The sequence below is a fragment of the Carya illinoinensis genome, chromosome 11, assembly GCF_018687715.1.
Source record: "Carya illinoinensis cultivar Pawnee chromosome 11, C.illinoinensisPawnee_v1, whole genome shotgun sequence".
Classification (NCBI taxonomy): Eukaryota; Viridiplantae; Streptophyta; class Magnoliopsida; order Fagales; family Juglandaceae; genus Carya; species Carya illinoinensis.
The window spans coordinates 5,054,070-5,072,485 of record NC_056762.1 but is presented as its reverse complement, the minus strand read 5'-3'; the positions used below and the strand labels follow the sequence as shown (position 1 = coordinate 5,072,485).

General features: G+C 35.8%; 1 protein-coding gene and 1 long non-coding RNA gene across 5 annotated transcripts; one reads left to right on the top strand and one right to left on the bottom strand.

The window, feature by feature from the left end:
- LOC122281882 lies at positions 1–5,385 on the top strand. 4 transcript variants are annotated; one of them, XM_043093732.1, is made up of 6 exons: positions 54–588; positions 875–917; positions 2,559–2,698; positions 2,796–4,009; positions 4,738–4,877; positions 4,964–5,385. In XM_043093732.1, exons 1-4 carry the CDS (start codon positions 274–276, stop codon positions 2,928–2,930), a joined length of 633 nt encoding a protein of 210 aa, XP_042949666.1. In that variant the 5' UTR covers positions 54–273; the 3' UTR covers positions 2,931–4,009; positions 4,738–4,877; positions 4,964–5,385. The 4 variants fall into 4 exon arrangements, with proteins under 4 accessions (XP_042949665.1, XP_042949667.1, XP_042949666.1 ...); XM_043093730.1 differs by having other exon boundaries at positions 70–588; positions 875–955; XM_043093731.1 differs by lacking the exons at positions 2,559–2,698; positions 2,796–4,009 and having other exon boundaries at positions 1–588; positions 875–955.
- A 1,252-nt stretch (positions 5,386–6,637) lies between these two features.
- LOC122281883 lies at positions 6,638–8,216 on the bottom strand. Its single transcript, XR_006230337.1, has 3 exons — positions 8,060–8,216; positions 7,058–7,158; positions 6,638–6,934 (listed from the first exon to the last, which is right to left on the bottom strand). It is a non-coding gene; the product is annotated as an uncharacterized LOC122281883 (long non-coding RNA).
- Between the last annotated feature and the right edge of the window lie 10,200 nt (positions 8,217–18,416).

Here is an 18,416-nt window from a genome sequence, read left to right as displayed (position 1 = left end):
TTTTGACATTGAAATGTGTTCAAGGTTGGAGCTTTTTTTGACGACTCTTTAGGCTGACGACAGTTTGCAAAGAATTGATGTTACAAAAATCGTAGTCAAAATAGTAATCCAAGCCCAAGCCAAAGCCAAAGCCGAAGCCAAAGCCCAAATCAAAGGCCTAAGTTCCTAATTACCCAAGTACCAACAACTGCTTGTCCCTTTCTACTCTCTAGCAACTCAAACGTTGCGGTGGTGCGCGCTGCGACGCGGAGGAAGGAACTAGCTGCCCCAGCCATGCCAGGCCCAGGTCCTCACATGATGTACGCCATGGGTTCTGGTCTGGCCCTCACATCCCTCACCGACGGCCGTTTCAGCCCTCACCACACTCTCACCTACGCCCTCAACGCCTTCTTCGGCCCCGACATCGGCTCCTTCTCCGAGTGGCTCGGCTCCACCCTCGGATTCGGCAAGACCTTCGCCTCCGCGCTGGCCGATGCAGTCCACCACCCCTTTTATTACGTTCTCATTCTTGGGCTCCCTCTGTGTTTTCTGTACTCGTGGGTCTCCAGGTTCTTGATTCAAAAAGGGGTTCTTGATTCAGTGTCCGGGGTGAGTTATTTGCTGAGCATGAAAATCTTTGTGTTTTCGTTGTTTGGCTGCTGAGCAAATTCAGGAAACATGAAAACTGTGTAGATAATTTGATTAGGATTATGAATTCAGTAACTGGGATTTATTATTGTGGTTTTAAGTTTTGGATTTAAGTTGTGAGGACTTGGTCGATTGATTCTTTTAACAATCGTCGGAAATTGGGAAGAAGTCGTATTTGGTAAATAGTTTTGTAAGGTGGGCTACTGCTAAATGCAATAACATAATCTTGTTGGGTTTTATGCTGCAGGTGCCGCTTACTAAGAAGCAATGCTTATTGTTGATCTCAGCAGGTTCTTTAACGCACTTTTTCCTAGACCACTTGTTTGAGGTATATGGAAGTTATTATGCCACGTTGCTTTCCACATTTTTTTTAATAATAAATAATTAATTAATTTTTATTTATATTTTTTAAAGTGTATTTCTGTTAAATGTAAGCAATGTTGGAGATTTTATAGAGTAAGTTATTTGCAGTTAAAAAAACCTCAAGAATAGTGAATCATTTCTTACCGATTAAAAAAAGAATAATGAAGCATGAAAGGCTTTTGGTCATATGAAAGTCAAGCGGAGGCCTTGATATGTAATGCAGTTATAACCTGTTATTCAAATGAGCCGTCTAGTTAGGTTTGGCAGAAAGACTTTTGATGATGGAAAATGCTACATACTACACCCCATCCCACCATGATGCACCATGATGAGGAGGCATTGTCCATCAACTTTTATTTTTTATTTTTCAGATGACCCAAGGTTGATGGAATTAAGCTTTGGTATTCTTGTCTCGGACCTCCAGAAGGAGATAGAGATTGAAGTAGAGCTGCCACACTGATTGCTTTTACTTGTTTGTTTGATTGTCATATATGGCCATGAGGACCAGCCATGTTTGATAGCACTGAGTCACTGACTGGAAAGCAGTTCACTGACATGTAAAGAAAATGAGCATGGAGATGTTCATTGGATGAAATGACATGGTGAAAATTGGATACGATTGCTGTCATTTACATTTCTGAGAAGTTAGAAGCAGCACCATTCAGATAATATGGACAGAAGTTCCCCTAACCCATTTGGATGTTAAGCTGAGTTGAGTTCTTTATAAATGGTAGTGAGTTGAGAGGGTGGAGTGAGTTTTGTAGGGTCCACCTAAGATGAGTTTAGATGTGTTTGGATGTTAAGATTAGTTTAGAGATATTTATGAAAAATTGAAAAAGGTTGTGAGTCCCACGTATAAAGAGGTGTTGATTTGAAAAAGTTGTGGGTCCCATGTGTAAAGATGTTTTAAGTTGAGATAAGTTTAATAATTTGCGAATTAGGTGTTTGGATGTTAGACCCAGCTTAAAATTAGACTGAACTGAGTTGATCTCAGTAGAGTCTAACAACCAAATGGGAAATCACCATCAATACAGAATCGTGATGACATATAGTTCTGTTAACTGACTTCAATCAGTTGGGGTGAGCTGCTAGTATGTTGCATTTGCTTGAGTTGGACTTGCACAAGTTATATAGAGGCGTTGATGCGCTTTAAATATTAGATTTAACAGAGACTTGCATCCTTTAGCCTTAAAAGTTAAGTCAACAAACCATTATGGTAGACAGAAATTTCGTCTTTAACCAAATTATGTTGTGCCGTATAACACAAGCCAATTATGTTATTGAAGTCTCATATCAAGGACACAAACATTTTAATTTCCATTATTTGTGGTGTGCTGGCCAGTTAAACAGTTTGGGCATCCAAACATTATGACGACCACATTGCAATTGCAGCCACAGGAAGACAAACTCATGTTATTTGGCTGGCAAGAAAAATTCCTTTTTATGCTTAACAAAAGAAAGAACCTTGTTTGTTTCTTTTTCTTTTTTGTGCATGCTAAAATTTTATTTTTAGTTTGGAGTCATGCTCAGTACAAATTGATGGGAATCATCATTTTCTAAATGTTCAGGAAAATGGACATTCCACTATGTATACTTGGGTATTGAGCACTGGTTGGTGGGAGAGCCGAGCACCTATCAACCCAGATGCCGTTGTAATAGTTGGTTTCTTATGCATTTGCTTGATTGGAGGCTTTTTTTACATCAACAGGTATTTTCCTTTTTTTCATCCAAAGTTTAGTTTAAATTATACCAGGCACAGTTGTACTTATTGGTATAATCATATTGCTGATTCTTTTGGTGTACAGAGTGAAGCCCTTAAAGTCCAGAAGAACACAATCATATCAATCAATGATACTTATACTGATCATAGCAAGCCTATACTGCTTATGGTGTGCAAGCCAAATATACTGGGTAAATCCTCGTCGGCCGGCAGTTGGTGAAGAGGCTGATCTTGGAGTTCTTGTATTTTTAACTACTTATTTTTTTCTCCCTCACGGTTTGTGTATCATGTCCATGTACCCAAAAGATCTTGACGCATATCAAATTCCCCGTTAACAATATTTACACATATGCTATATATCCTAATGTAGCTGAACAAATGCTTTGAGTTTGAACAGCACAGAGATTCGGGGATGAATCAAGAAGCTTCTATACTTGCCAGAATCTGTTTTCATGGAGTTGTAACGAACTCTCTATTTCTAATTGTAAACACCTCCATTTCTTCTGTTTCTTCAAGCTTTCATTCAAATAAACTTCGGCATTGCCAGTGTCATTATAAACGCAGTATGAAGCTAGATGTGGATTTGCATGCTTACTTAGGGTAGTTAGTTCATCATAGGAAGATGGGGACAGAGTAAAACTATAAAATTATGAGTATTCCAATATTTCTTCCCAATCTTAGATAAAGCGTAATCAAAGTCCCAAGTCAGTTTACTTGGTTTATTTTACAAGAACACTTTTTCGATCGAGTAAGAGTTTTGATGGCCGATTTCAATTCCTTCGTACTGCTGTAATTTTCATCAGATTTTGGAACTAAGAACCTTTGTGATAGGAAACTGGAAGTTCCCCTTCTCCCTTAATTGCCACGTCAACTATATAACATCTGCAATGACATGATAATTGAGCCGAAAGCTCTCCAGTATTTTCTACATTGCAATGACATGACAAGAATTGGGTTAGAGCAACTTAGAAAGATGAATCTTAAACTTCTTCAATCTTACAAGATAGATGTAATCAAGGTATGTCCTCCACAATTTAGTTTTGAGTGTTTCTACTCATATGCCTGGCATTCTCCAACACTACGCACCGGTGATGTGGCATGTTATTTTATTTTTTAGTAAAGCATGTGTTTTACTTGAATAGTCCATCCCAAATTCCATTTGAATTTTTTCCCCTACCCCGCATCGCTCCTCTACTCGCCTTCGTCCAACTCACAGTTCGTTCTTCACTGTGTTGTGCCACCGCCGACTCCAATGCTGATCGACCAAACAAGCTCCGATCGTTCGCCACCATCTTGCAGGTGACATTTCACTACAATGAAAACCTCTATCTTCGTTGACACCAAGTAGCTGCTAAAACAAACATTAACGCCGCAATACTTATTTGTCGCTGATTTAACGTCGCTGGAAAGGAGCCGCAGTTGTTGAGTGAGAAAAAGATAATTCGGCTCAATTTTAAGACATCACATGGAAACACTTTTTAGCGGTGACGTTTGGTAGCCGCAAATATGTGTGAATGCGCCGGAAATATATACTATGCAGCACAATATTATAATCGATGTTACTTTTATGTGGTGATGTTAGTTCGCTGGAAATGTGTTTTTCCTACTGAATTTCTTTTCCTTTTAATCGCAGGAAATTATTTGAATTTGTTTTTAGTAAATGCTGTGATAATTATACAATTCCACATGCTTTCAACATCAATTTAATCTATGATACATCTGATCAATTATATTTCCTAATAAGCATTACAATACCATGAATTCATCATTGAAATATATATAAAATATATATATTGAAGGGTTAAACATCCCAAACATCTTACATTAATGAAAAAAGTTCAAATTGAAATTCATGACAGTTATGACAGTTTAGTCTAAGTTAAGCAAGAAAAATTCCTTTTTATGCTTAACAAAAGAAAGAACCTTGTTTGTTTCTTTTTCTTTTTTGTGCATGCTAAAATTTTATTTTTAGTTTGGAGTCATGCTCAGTACAAATTGATGGAAATCATCATTTTCTAAATGTTCAGGAAAATGGACATTCCACAATGTATACTTGGGTATTGAGCACTGGTTGGTGGGAGAGCCGAGCACCTATCAACCCAGATGCCGTTGTAATAGTTGGTTTCTTATGCATTTGCTTGATTGGAGGCTTTTTTTACATCAACAGGTATTTTCCTTTTTTTCATCCAAAGTTTAGTTTAAATTATACCAGGCACAGTTGTACTTATTATTGCTGATTCTTTTGGTGTACAGAGTGAAGCCCTTAAAGTCCAGAAGAAAACAATCATATCAATCAATGATACTTATACTGATCATAGCAAGCCTATACTGCTTATGGTGTGCAAGCCAAATATACTGGGTAAATCCTCGTCGGCCGGCAGTTGGTGAAGAGGCTGATCTTGGAGTTCTTGTATTTTTAACTACTTATTTTTTTCTCCCTCACAGTTTGTGTATCATGTCCATGTACCCAAAAGATCTTGACGCATATCAAATTCCCCGTTAACAATATTTACACATGCTATATATCCTAATGTAGCTGAACAGATGCTTTGAGTTTGAACAGCACAGAGATTCGGGGATGAATCAAGAAGCTTCTATACTTGCCAGAATCTGTTTTCATGGAGTTGTAACGAACTCTCTATTTCTAATTGTAAACACCTCCATTTCTTCTGTTTCTTCAAGCTTTCATTCAAATAAACTTCGGCATTGCCAGTGTCATTATAAACGCAGTATGAAGCTAGATGTGGATTTGCATGCTTGCTTAGGGTAGTTAGTTCATCATAGGAAGATGGGGACAGAGTAAAACTATAAAATTATGAGTATTCCAATATTTCTTGCCAATCTTAGATAAAGCGTAATCAAAGTCCCAAGTCAGTTTACTTGGTTTATTTTACAAGAACACTTTTTCGATCGAGTAAGAGTTTTGATGGCCGAATTCAATTCCTTCGTACTGCTGTAATTTTCATCAGATTTTGGAACTAAGAACCTTTGTGATAGGAAACTGGAAGTTCCCCTTCTCCCTTAATTGCCACGTCAACTATATAACATCTGCAATGACATGATAATTGAGCCGAAAGCTCTCCAGTATTTTCTACATTGCAATGACATGACAAGAATTGGGTTAGAGCAACTTAGAAAGATGAATCTTAAAATTCTTCAATCTTACAAGATAGATGTAATCAAGGTATGTCCTCCACAATTTAGTTTTGAGTGTTTCTACTCATATGCCTGGCATTCTCCAACACTACGCACCGGTGATGTGGCATGTTATTTTATTTTTTAGTAAAGCATGTGTTTTACTTGAATAGTCCATCCCAAATTCCATTTGAATTTTTTCCCCTACCCCGCATCGCTCCTCTACTCGCCTTCGTCCAACTCACAGTTCGTTCTTCACTGTGTTGTGCCACCGCCGACTCCAATGCTGATCGACCAAACAAGCTCCGATCGTTCGCCACCATCTTGCAGGTGACATTTCACTACAATGAAAACCTCTATCTTCGTTGACACCAAGTAGCTGCTAAAACAAACATTAACGCCGCAATACTTATTTGTCGCTGATTTAACGTCGCTGGAAAGGAGCCGCAGTTGTTGAGTGAGAAAAAGATAATTCGGCTCAATTTTAAGACATCACATGGAAACACTTTTTAGCGGTGACGTTTGGTAGCCGCAAATATGTGTGAATGCGCCGGAAATATATACTATGCAGCACAATATTATAATCGATGTTACTTTTATGTGGTGATGTTAGTTCGCTGGAAATGTGTTTTTCCTACTGAATTTCTTTTCCTTTTAATCGCAGGAAATTATTTGAATTTGTTTTTAGTAAATGCTGTGATAATTATACAATTCCACATGCTTTCAACATCAATTTAATCTATGATACATCTGATCAATTATATTTCCTAATAAGCATTACAATACCATGAATTCATCATTGAAATATATATAAAATATATATATTGAAGGGTTAAACATCCCAAACATCTTACATTAATGAAAAAAGTTCAAATTGAAATTCATGACAGTTATGACAGTTTAGTCTAAGTTAACATCCCACAATATATTAATATTGTTTCATAGGTGTCCTCCCATCTTCAATATAGGGTAACTAAGGTTTCCTAAGCATGTCGTGATCATCCATTGGAAGTTGTCTTCTTCATGATCTCAAAACTGCATTCTTCAACTCTTCTTCTCAAAACTGGATACCTTCATTGATCCTAGCTGCTGCAAACATGTACATTTTTTTTAGTTCTCAAAGTCAACCACAATGTACATTCTTTAGTAGAATATTGATTGGAATTTCTTTCCAAATAATTTATCAATGGAAAAAAAGAAGAAGAAATAGACCAAATAGAGGAGCTCGTTTCATGAGTATGGTTTTATCCCAATGCCAGTTGCTGTTTTCTTCTCTTCCATGGAAGTAAAGCACACCAAAGCTGCAACATTAACTGTGGGTGCATAACTAAATGAGTATACAAACTTAAACACTGATGCAAAATAAGAGCACATCATGAGAACAGTAACGTCAAAGATGTGCATCTGCACTGAAACAGCAGAAGAGGCTAAGTTTCATGAGCACCAGAGATAATTGAGATAATAATACTCCAACAATCCAGAACTGCAACTCCTCTTCCCCTTTATGTATGGTACCTCTCTTTCTTCCCTTTATCCTTGGATTATATTCCCATCCCCAGCTATTAAAGAACAAGCACCCCCACTTATTAAAACCTCTTTATCTCAAAACTTCTTAAATTATTCATATCTCTCAACTATCTAGTTAGCTAGATTGAAAGTTTTTCAGTTGCCTTGACTTTCCAGGAGGACGAAGTAAATGAGATATCAAAAAACAGCCAAGATTTCGAATCCAAAGAAAGTGAATATGATCATGAGAACTTGGGGGAATTGTTGAGTTTAGGTATGAATAGAATAATTAGAAAAACTAAAATAAATATGGGCATTGCTCTTCTAGAATCAAGTTCTAACCATTAGGCAATCATCAATCATGTAGAATCCATTTTCCACTCCCTTTCTCCGACTTTCCCACTAGCCAAGAGCATTATAAAAAACCTAATGTTAAAATTGAATCTAAGCCTCTATGTGTGTGTTCATCAGAGCATGCCCATGCAATGAGAAGATAAATACAGTGAGGAATATATGCCCTAATTCGTGGTACAAGTTAGGGCATATATGCAATGAGAAGATAAATACATTTAAGCTATCTGATTTCATATTCTAGAAGTGTTAATGGGACATTTTTTGCCATTTCAGTAACAAACCAGCCAAGCCCTTAGCAAGAGAGAAAAAATGAGAGATGAATGGAGATCGAGTAAGAGATTTAAAGAGACTCACTGGCGTTAAGAGGAGGCGAGAAGGCACAGGTGAACTGATGGCGTCCCCGATGGAAAACTGCAAAAAGACGATGGAGGAGAGAGATGCAGAGGGACGACTAAGCAGAGGGACAACAAAGAAGGAGGGAAAAACAACAGTACGCGGGCAATTTGGGATTTTTCCCCAACTTTATGTCATTAAAACACTTATTGCGGCGGTGATTTTTCACCGCAGTAATATTTTAAATGAAGTCAGCAGATCAATATAAATTTATAGAGGCGACTTTAGATTCATGTCGCAATTTGGAAAACAATGGCCCCAATGAAATACTTATTACAGCGATATTATTTGCAGCTCAAGAGGTTGTTGTAGTAAAGCTTTTTTGCGGTGCTTTTTCGCTTTGGATAGAAGCTTTCTAGCCGAATAGTGGAAGTGGACTATCTGTCGCGTTTTTTCATGCGCGGGGAAAAAAAAAAAAAAATCGGAAAAACCACTTTTCCTTGTAGTGAATTTCTCTGTCTCACTATACATGACTGAGATATTTTTAGAGTTATTTTACATATCATCTCTTCTTTCTTTCAAAATGTTTGTGTATGTTTGTACATGATTGAGTTTTTATCGTGAACATGCGCGGCAGATTTTATGTAAAAGTAATGGCTGAGTTCTTATTGTGTTTGTCTATCCTCTTTGTTTGGGTTTTCCTATACAAAGCAATGTAATTTCTTTAGTAGCTCTATATATATATGTTGTCCAGATGACTAGCATAAGAGGGGAGTGAATTGAGTTGTATTTAAAAAAATAAAAATTATAAATCAAATATACAATATAAAATATAAATAAAATATGAAATAATAATAAATATAAAGAGTAAGGGTAAGAGAGAAACAAACTCAGTATGTTAATGAGGTTTGACCCCACTGCCCACGTTCTCGCCTCAAGCTACCTCTTGAGGATCCCTAAATTCACTATTCAATCTCTTTCATATGGGGATAAAAACCTATTACACCTTTGAACAACACCGCTACAAAGGATCCGTATAGAACACCCTCTACACTTGCAATCACCTTATACGTGGTGATTTAACTATGCCCTGTGTAGAACACTTTCTACATGCACAAGGGTTATACACACCCTTTTACTGATATAAGAGCTGATAGTGGGTAGGTTATCAGAAAACGCTCCTCAATGAGTGAAATAAGAACAATATAGTGCAAACTATATCTCTTTCAAAATGAACAAGGATTAAGGCCTAATGCTTAGAGAAGAGAGAATAAAAGTTTTGAATGAATGTTATATGCTCTTTATGTTGTAAATGTAAAACTCTCAAATGATCTATTTATATGCATATAAGACTTCATATTCAAATTTAAAAGATTAACATGTCAAAGATAACATCATTCACTTTTTCAAAAAATTCAAATAAAAGGTTCTTCTTTTTTAATTGTCAAGAGACAATATCATTCATTTTTCAAATATTTCAAACCTAATATTTTACTTTTGGCATATGACAAAATGAACACACTTTATTTTTTAAAAAATTCAAACCTAATATTTTACTTTTTGCATATGACAAAATGGGCACACTTTACTTTTTAAAAAATTCAAACCTAATTTTTTTACTTTTTGCATATGACAAAAGGAGCACACTTTACTTTTCAAATTTTTCAAACAAAAACATCTACTTTTTGCATAAGTAAAAAAAAGTATCAATCACTTTTGAAAATATTCAAATAAAACATGCACATGTGAAAGATGACAATCAATTATCTTTAATATTTTCAAAATTCAAACTTTTAATCAAGGTATGCACATATGAAAGATGAAAATCAATCATCTTTCAAAATTGTCAAATTTAATTTTCAAAATATTCATGTACATGTGGAAAATGTATTTTAATGCTTTATGATAAAATATTAATTTTGAGCCTTAATCCTAATTTCGAATTTTTAAGAGATTTGCAATATTACTCTATGACTTTCATGTGAATTTGTTCTCTTCTTGCTCATACTTGTTTCCTTGATGTGCTTGACTCTATTGTGTAGACAACTTGAGCTTGAGATTCTTTTATTTTTTGAATTCATTTGTTATCATCAAAATCTATCTGTAGATATATAATTACACAAAATTTAAAACTTTAGGTTCAACAATATAGAAAGATTGGGTGGAGCTTTTGTTACTAGATTTTTTCTCAGTTTGCATGTTTCTTGAATTGATTATTGAGATGGTTTTGGTTCAAGTTTGAACCTTTTTTATGTCCCCAGAGCCATGCATGTTTTTGAACTGATTATCCGTAAGAATGACTATATCGTCATCAAGAACATGAGGCCTTGCAAGGTTGTCTCCATTTTCCTTTTCCTTTTCTTTTATTCTTTTTGTTTAGTTTGAGGAGTTTTTCTTTGGGCTTATGTTATTCTACCTGATCTTTGGTGGGTTTGTTCTAGTCTAACGATATTTGCCATTTCGTGCTTTATTAGTTGTTGGGTACACTTTTTTGGTTTTTCTTTACGGGGAGAAATTGTGTGGAGATTTTCTCTTTATGTAAGAATAAATTTCATGTAATTTCTGGTTAGTTAATAAATTTGTGGGCTTTTGGTTTAAATGAAGTAGGCCTGAAAACCGACATTTTCGGTTCGGTAAAGGGCTGAACCGACGCCGACCGACGCCGACTGTCCCACCCAACTTTGCCGACCGAGAACCGACCGTTCAAGGGGCTTGAACCGGCCGGAACCGATTCCGGTCGGTTCAGCGGTTTGGGCCGGTTTGGGCCACTCTTTTGGGCCTCTTTTAGGCCCCTTTCAGAAGGCTTTTTTTGTTCATTTTGGGCTTTTTCTACTCAATGTAGTGAATTTATTAGTCAATATTCACAATATTTTAAATTTTTATTCTTGTATTTTTAAAATTCATTAGTAGTTTAAAACAATAAAACTAATATTGTTTTAGAAACTAATAATAGTAACTAGTAAGTAATAATTACTAAATAATACTTTAAAATCTAATAAGTTAGTTAATAACTAACTACTAAGTAATCAATAAAAGTATCCACTAAATGAGTAGATGTTTAATACAAATACAAACCAACACAAATTGTTTTAAGCAATAAACAAGCAACTAACACAAATTAAATATTAAAATCTTGGATCCTTAATTCTTCATTCCATATTCAAAAAGTCTTCAATCTTCAATAGTTGTGACGCCTGATTGTGCTCCCATTTCTATATAAATATGAAAAAACAAATTAAGATTAAAGTTAAACATCAAATTTTAATAAATTTGGATAATCAATAAATAAATGAAATTAAATTATAAAAATAAATTAATATTGAATGAATACATTACCAGATTCTACTACAAAGTTCTCCACATTATCCATGGCCTCTCGAAGATCAATTGGCGCCGACGGATGTCGTAACCAATTCTGAGTACAAATAAGTGCCTCAACTGTTTTCGGAGCCAATGAACTTCGAAACTGATCAAATACACGCCCTCCTGTACTAAATGCTGACTCTGAAGCAACAGTGGAAACAGGCATGGCTAACAAATCTCGTGCAATCCTTGCAAGTATAGGATAATTAACCTCATTCTGTCTCCACCAGATCAACAAATCAAAAGATGAACTGAGTGCCTCACAACCATCTGATAAATATCGGTCCACCTCTGTTTTAGCAGCAGTTGATTCAATCTCGTTATCTGGCTCATACCAATCCATATACAATTGTGACTCTTCTTCACTTTCTATTGAGGGTATAGATGTCGAAATGGGCACATGTTCTCGGCTACTCGAAGTAGAACCAAATGTAGCATTGTACTCATCGTATAAGTCGAATAGTAACTGTCTCACACTAGACACCAAATGTAATACTCGAGTCTCATCATAAATTTTTCTCAAGTTGCGGGTGAGAAGGCCTAACTTATTTCGAGGATTAGGCACAACGGCAACCAACAACAACAAGTTCAGCTTATCCAATGAACCCCAATACTTATCATATTTCGTTCTCATGCTTATGGCCATGTTCATCAAACAACGATTAGAACTCTGACTGAGCCTAACCAATTTTTTTTGGAGCATGCAAATCTCCACAAAACTTGTATTTGCCGTGACATGAAGAGACCCAGAAAAGCAACAAGTGGCATCATAGAACATCTTTAAAAATTTCACAAAAACCCGCACTGTCTCCCACTCATCAGCTCTAGGAGGCCCTATGTGTCCCTCATTAAAGTAAGATAGAAAATTATAATCCTCACTCTCCATCCGCCTAAAAGCCTTTTCAAATTTCTCAGCCGCATCCAACATCATGTAAGTTGAATTCCATCGGGTTTGCACATCAAGACACAACAATTTTTTGCAATCAATTTTTTCTTTTTCTGCACACTTCTTAAACTTGTCTAATCTAGCAGGAGAGGATCGCACATATCTAACTGCATTTCTAACCATTGTGATGGCGTCATTACACTCCTTCAAACCCTCATTCACGACAAGATTTAAAATATGAGCACAACATCTCAAGTGCATATACTTCCCACCCAACACATTCCCCGTCAAAAAATGCTTCAAGTAAGAAATTGCAGTATCATTTGAGCTAGCATTATCAACAGTGACAGTAAATATCTTATCAATACCCCAATTAAGGAGGCATGATTCAATATATTTTCCAATTGTATCCCCTCGATAATTAGGGATTAAACAAAAATTTATGATTTTTTTCTTCAACTTCCAATCATTATCAATGAAATGGGCAGTTAGGCACATATAATTCAAATTTTGTATCGATGTCCATGTATCAGTAGTCAATGAAACTCTCATCTCCCCGTCTTTAAACAACTTTCTAAGCTTGGCCTTTTCAGATGTAAACAATTTCATACAGTCTCTTGCAACTGTAACACGGTATGGCACTTTAAATCTTGGTTCAAGTAACCAAACCAACTTTTTAAATCCTTGTCCTTCAACAATTCTAAATGACAATTCATCAATAATTACCATTTCCGCAATGGCCAACCTCACTGCATCTTCACTATATTTGTGGGTTACAAGATTTTTTACCACGCTACTATCACTCTCTCCAACTTCCTCACCCGCCAATGTTTGTTGATATCTATCTAGAGGCCCGCGTTTATGAGGATTTCTTGGACATGCAGATAAGTGGTTTTGCATAGTTGAAGTCCCATTCCTCTTTGAGTGGCAAACATAAATCTTGCCACAATAGTTACACTTAGCCTTCGGATCATCTACGGGACAACCCTCAACTCTCGTAAAATGATCCCAAACAACTGACTGGTCCTTCCCCTTCCGTTTCCTAGGAAGTGAACAAGTACTACTAGGGGTACTTGAAGGTTTTGGTGTTTGGGTCTCTCCCAAATTAACGGTTTGTTCATCATTATCAAGATCAATTGAAGTTGATGAGGAATCCATCTAACATATGAAACATTAATTTCAAAATTAATTAAGAAACATAGTTGATACAGTAAAATATATGGTGATAAAATATTAAAAATAACAATAACTTTTTTTTTTTTTTGATATGTATAAAAATAACAACCACTAATAATTTGCACTAGACATGTTAGTTTCAATAGTTTCAAACTTTCAATAGGTTATTTGTCCCTTTGGTATTGTTTCGGTGTTTCCAGCTATGCCTATTTCTGCAATTATTCTTTTGCATAAACCAATGGTGACTCAAGCTTAAGAATGGTCTCGTCGAGACTACGATGAACAAGATAAATAGGCCAAGTCTTTCATTGCAGTCGCGAAATATAAAATGGCAGCACAATATCTATATGACTATGCGAGAAACGCAAGCATCTAGCTAAGGTCAGCAATAGCAAGATCCTATCCAAAAAAAAAAGAAACTTGGTAAAAACTAAAAGTGGTTTTACTTACACCGAATCACCGATAGAGGAAGGGGCGTCGCGCCGTCGAGCAGAGGCTGGGAAACCGAGAGAGGCCAGACGCAGGGGCTGAGCAGTGACCTGGAGACGGCCAGACGCAGGAGAAGCGATCACCGAAGGGGGGTTTCTGTTTTCAGAAACTGTAGCGGCCAGACGGAAATGGAAAGGCCGAAGGGGGAAGGGGGGGTATTTTACCCTAATACCAAACGGCGCCGTTTGGCTTAAGCCAAATGGTGCCGTTTATATTTAAACTGAATAAGTTAATACGTCAGAGAACGACGCCGTTTCAATTATTAAAGTGAAACGGCGTCGTTTTATATGTATAAAAAGAAAAAAAAAATATATAGTTTAGCGGTCGGTCGGTTTAGCGGTTTATTTATCCCTGAACCGCACGCCGAACCGATCGATGTCGGTTCATGAGAAATTCTCTCGACCGCCGACCGGTTCTTGGGCAGTTACAGCCGGTTCCGGCGTCCTGAGGTCGGTTCCGGTCGGTCTGGGGCGGTTTATCGGTTTTCTGTACACCCCTAAAATGAAGTGATCATGTGGGCCCATTTCCAGAATCCTTTTCTTAAATCATGAACTTTTATGTCAAAATTTAGTAAAAGCGTATGTGAGCAGATTTGTACATGGGTCTTTGCGTCGTTAGTGATGAAATTCGATGGTTAATGGAGATTCCCAAGTCTACTTCATATCAAATTGGTAATTATGAATGGAGTCTTGAAGGTGTGAGCTTTGCATGTTGAACAAGTTTGATGGCTCGAGTCTTTTTGAAAGACATGCATTTAAATTACATGAAGTAATTGTTAGGAGTGTTCAACCAGGTACTGGATCAAGTACCCAAGTATACTCGGCCCGAAACTCAGGTTTTAAACTTGGGTTATAACTTTGGCCGGAACCTGGATTAATTCAGATTTTTACAATCCATAAATTCAGATTCCAGCCTATATCAGGGTTCTTTTTTTTTTTTTTTTTTTTTTTTTTTTTTTTTTTGATAAAAGTCCATATTTCAATTTAAAAGCCTTTATTATATTAAAGATTTTTCAATAAAAATCCATGTTGAAGAGCATAATTCAGTTTATGTAAAAGCCTATATTTAATAAAAAAAATATTGAAAATCATAATTTTTTTTTAATAAAAGCCTATATTTCATGAAAAAAATTTCAAAGTCATGTTAAAAAGCATAATACTAACATTGTCTAGAATAATAAAAATATATAAAAATAAAAAACTAAAATGCAAGCAATTCACTACATATTACATTATCTTGTAATTTATATATTAAATTACAAAATACAAAATTACAATATATGAATTACAAAATCATTAGTATAGTCTTTTATCAATGATTTAATCTCATACCAAGTAGCAACTAAGTGATTTGACTGAAAGAGATCTTGCAAAAAATAAAAGTTTTAATACTTAGAAAAGCTATGTAGTCTTTACCCTCACACCAAAATGTAATGCCAAAATTGTTGATGAGAACAAAATTTACCTTAAAGGTTGATAAAGCTAATATCTGAAAATATGAAAACAAACCCTGCTTTGAACTGTAACCAAATCAAATATTTGAAAATTTGATAGGAAAAGCATGCCATAATGCTAAACCAAAGCAAACATGTTACAACATAAGCTTTTCTCATGGTACTAGCAATGTCCAAGAGGCAAACATAATTAACACTATGTAATACATTGACAATCCAAGTGGGCTTGAGAGTTGTAGCTCACGCAGAGTGTTTTTTTTAAAGGTAATACAAAATTTTATTTGATCAAGTAAATAGGCCATTAATATCAATTAAGCTATGTCAAGGAATACAAAACATAGCAACAAACTCATTCTTCAGATTTAAACCCATTCTTCCAAATAATAATAACCCATAGCACTAGCATTTTGCAACTAAACAGATCTAAACATAATACTTCTCAAACATTCAAACAAATCTAACTTATAAAAATACTCCTCAGACATTCTCATAAAAAAAAAAAAACCCCAAAATCAATAGAGAGAACACAACAGATGGAAGAAAGAAAACATACTCAAATGGAAATACGTTCTAGTCTCTTGGATCCTAAACTCAAGTACTTCCACCATTTGGTATTGCATATAGTAGAGTGAGAGATAGAGCAGATGAGAGAGTGATTTCAAGAGGGACTAGGGCATCGCAGAGAGAGAGAGAGAGAGAGAGAGAGAGAGAGAGAAGTCTAGGGGAGATGAAATCTCAAGGGGGTGGCTACTCATGCAAATCAGTAGGGTTTTTTCGTTTTATAAAACCCAGGTACCGGGTTTTAAACCCAGATCTCGGGTTTAAAATCTGGTACCAGGCCTGGATCATCTGGTTTTCCAAATCTGGGTTCCGGCTTAGGCTGAAAATCGAAACCGGAACCAAGCTAGGCCATGTAGGATGAAAAGTCCTAGTAATTTCCATCGAGTCTTTTTTCTTGTAAATATTTTGCTAAAATATGGATGGCAATAATGAGCCTTAACTTATCATAACTTCATTGTGGGTGCTTTGCATTGTTGCATTTAAGCATTTGGTTGCTATCCATTGAGAAAAAAATTAATGAAAATACTGATCCTAAAACTCATTTGAGATACAAGTATAGTTGCACCTCATAAACCTATGACTTTTGTATATTATCTAGCTTAGACTTTCATGTTTTTTTCTTTCACATTTGAGATACAAGTATTGTATAACTGTCAATCTTTTTTAAGTGTACAAGATTTAAATAGTCCTTCTACATCAATTCCATTGACACAAGTATGATACACATTGATCATTTAGAAATGTACACGTGTTCGATATTTCTAATTAGTTAATATATTTTTATTTGTGTATTGTAGGGATATTGTGGTCCAAGAAATTCATACTAGCCACCATTTTATAATGCATCCAATACATATCCAAGACCATATACATATGTATGGGGGTAGCTAGGTAGATTTCTTTATTATAAGCTTTTATTTTTTTTAAATTTCAGACATGTATTTGAGTCGTTCTAACCTCGTCCCTAATTATAGCCCTCATTAATGCCATCTTTTGGACCACTGATGCTCTACCCTCCGTTGAGTAATACGGAAGAGTTGGGGCAAGTTCAACATATTATCTAGGTACATTCCTTTCAAACTTTCAAAATATTCTTTTTTTCTTACATGCATTTGGCCTGTTCTAACACCATATCAAATTATATCCCCCATCAATGTCACCTTTTGGATCACTAATGCTCTACTCTTCATCAAGCAATGCCAAGGAATCAAGGCAAGTTTAACATATTATCCAAGTAGATTCCTTTCGAACTTTCAAAATAGTTTTTTTTTCTTACATGCATTTGGCCCGTTCTAACAGTGTATGAAATCACAACCTCCATTAATGCCACCTTTTGGACCACCGATGCTTTACCCTCTGTTGAGTAATGCTGATGAGTTGGCGCGAGTTCAACATATATATTATTCATGTAGATTCCTTTCAAACTTTCAATTTTTTTTTCTTACATGCATTTGGCCCGTTCTACCACTGTATCAAATTACAGCCCCAATCAATTCTACCTTTTGGACCACCAATGCTTTACCCTCTGTTGAGTAATGTGGAGGAGTCGAGGCAAGTTCAACAGACGATCCAGGTATATTCCTTTCTAATAGCTGTCATATTTTTTTCTTACGTGTATTCGAGCCGTTCTAACACCAAGCCTAATTACAGTCCCATCAATGTCATACCCTCCATCAAATAGTTAGAAGGAGTTGAGAAGATATGAAAAGACCCCCCAACTAGCAAGTGAATCATCAACCATGCCATTTGGATCTGAAAGTGATTTTTTTTTTTTTTTTTTTTTTAAATACATCACACATGACTGATCAAAACTATCATATGAGTAACGGTACTACATTACTTTTAACCTAAGGAGTAAATATCCAGTTTATGTATATAATATAAATGCTAATATGAATCATGCATTTTTATTTTCAGAAAATGCATCGGACGTAAATAAAGAGGTAGAGGTCAAGGGGACTAATGAAGTATCAGATAATAATGAAAGAGTTGAGGAGCCAAAATCTAGTATGGAGTTTGCCACTGATAAAGAGCTTATGGCTTATTACAAGCAATATGCCAAGCAACACGATTTTGGTGTTATAACACAAAAGATGAAGAGAGAGGTAGATGAGAGTACGAAACATCTGACAATTGGGTATGCGCGAGGCGGCGGGTACCATCCTAGCCATAGTAATATCTTAGGGCCACCAACAACTAAAACAGATTGTAAGGTGAGAATAAATGCTCACTTGGTGAAGAGTGTATGGGTGGTGACCACTGTTGAAATTGCCCATACGATTAGTATTGTTTGCCTATAAAAGTCTAGGTCTTTTAAATCGCACAAATATTTAGATGAATAAAGTCAAATGATGTTGCATTTGAATGACAGAGTAGGTATTTTAATGAATAAGAATTTCGGAGCACTTGTTGCTAATGTTGGGGGGTTTGAAAATCTTGATTTTCAAGAG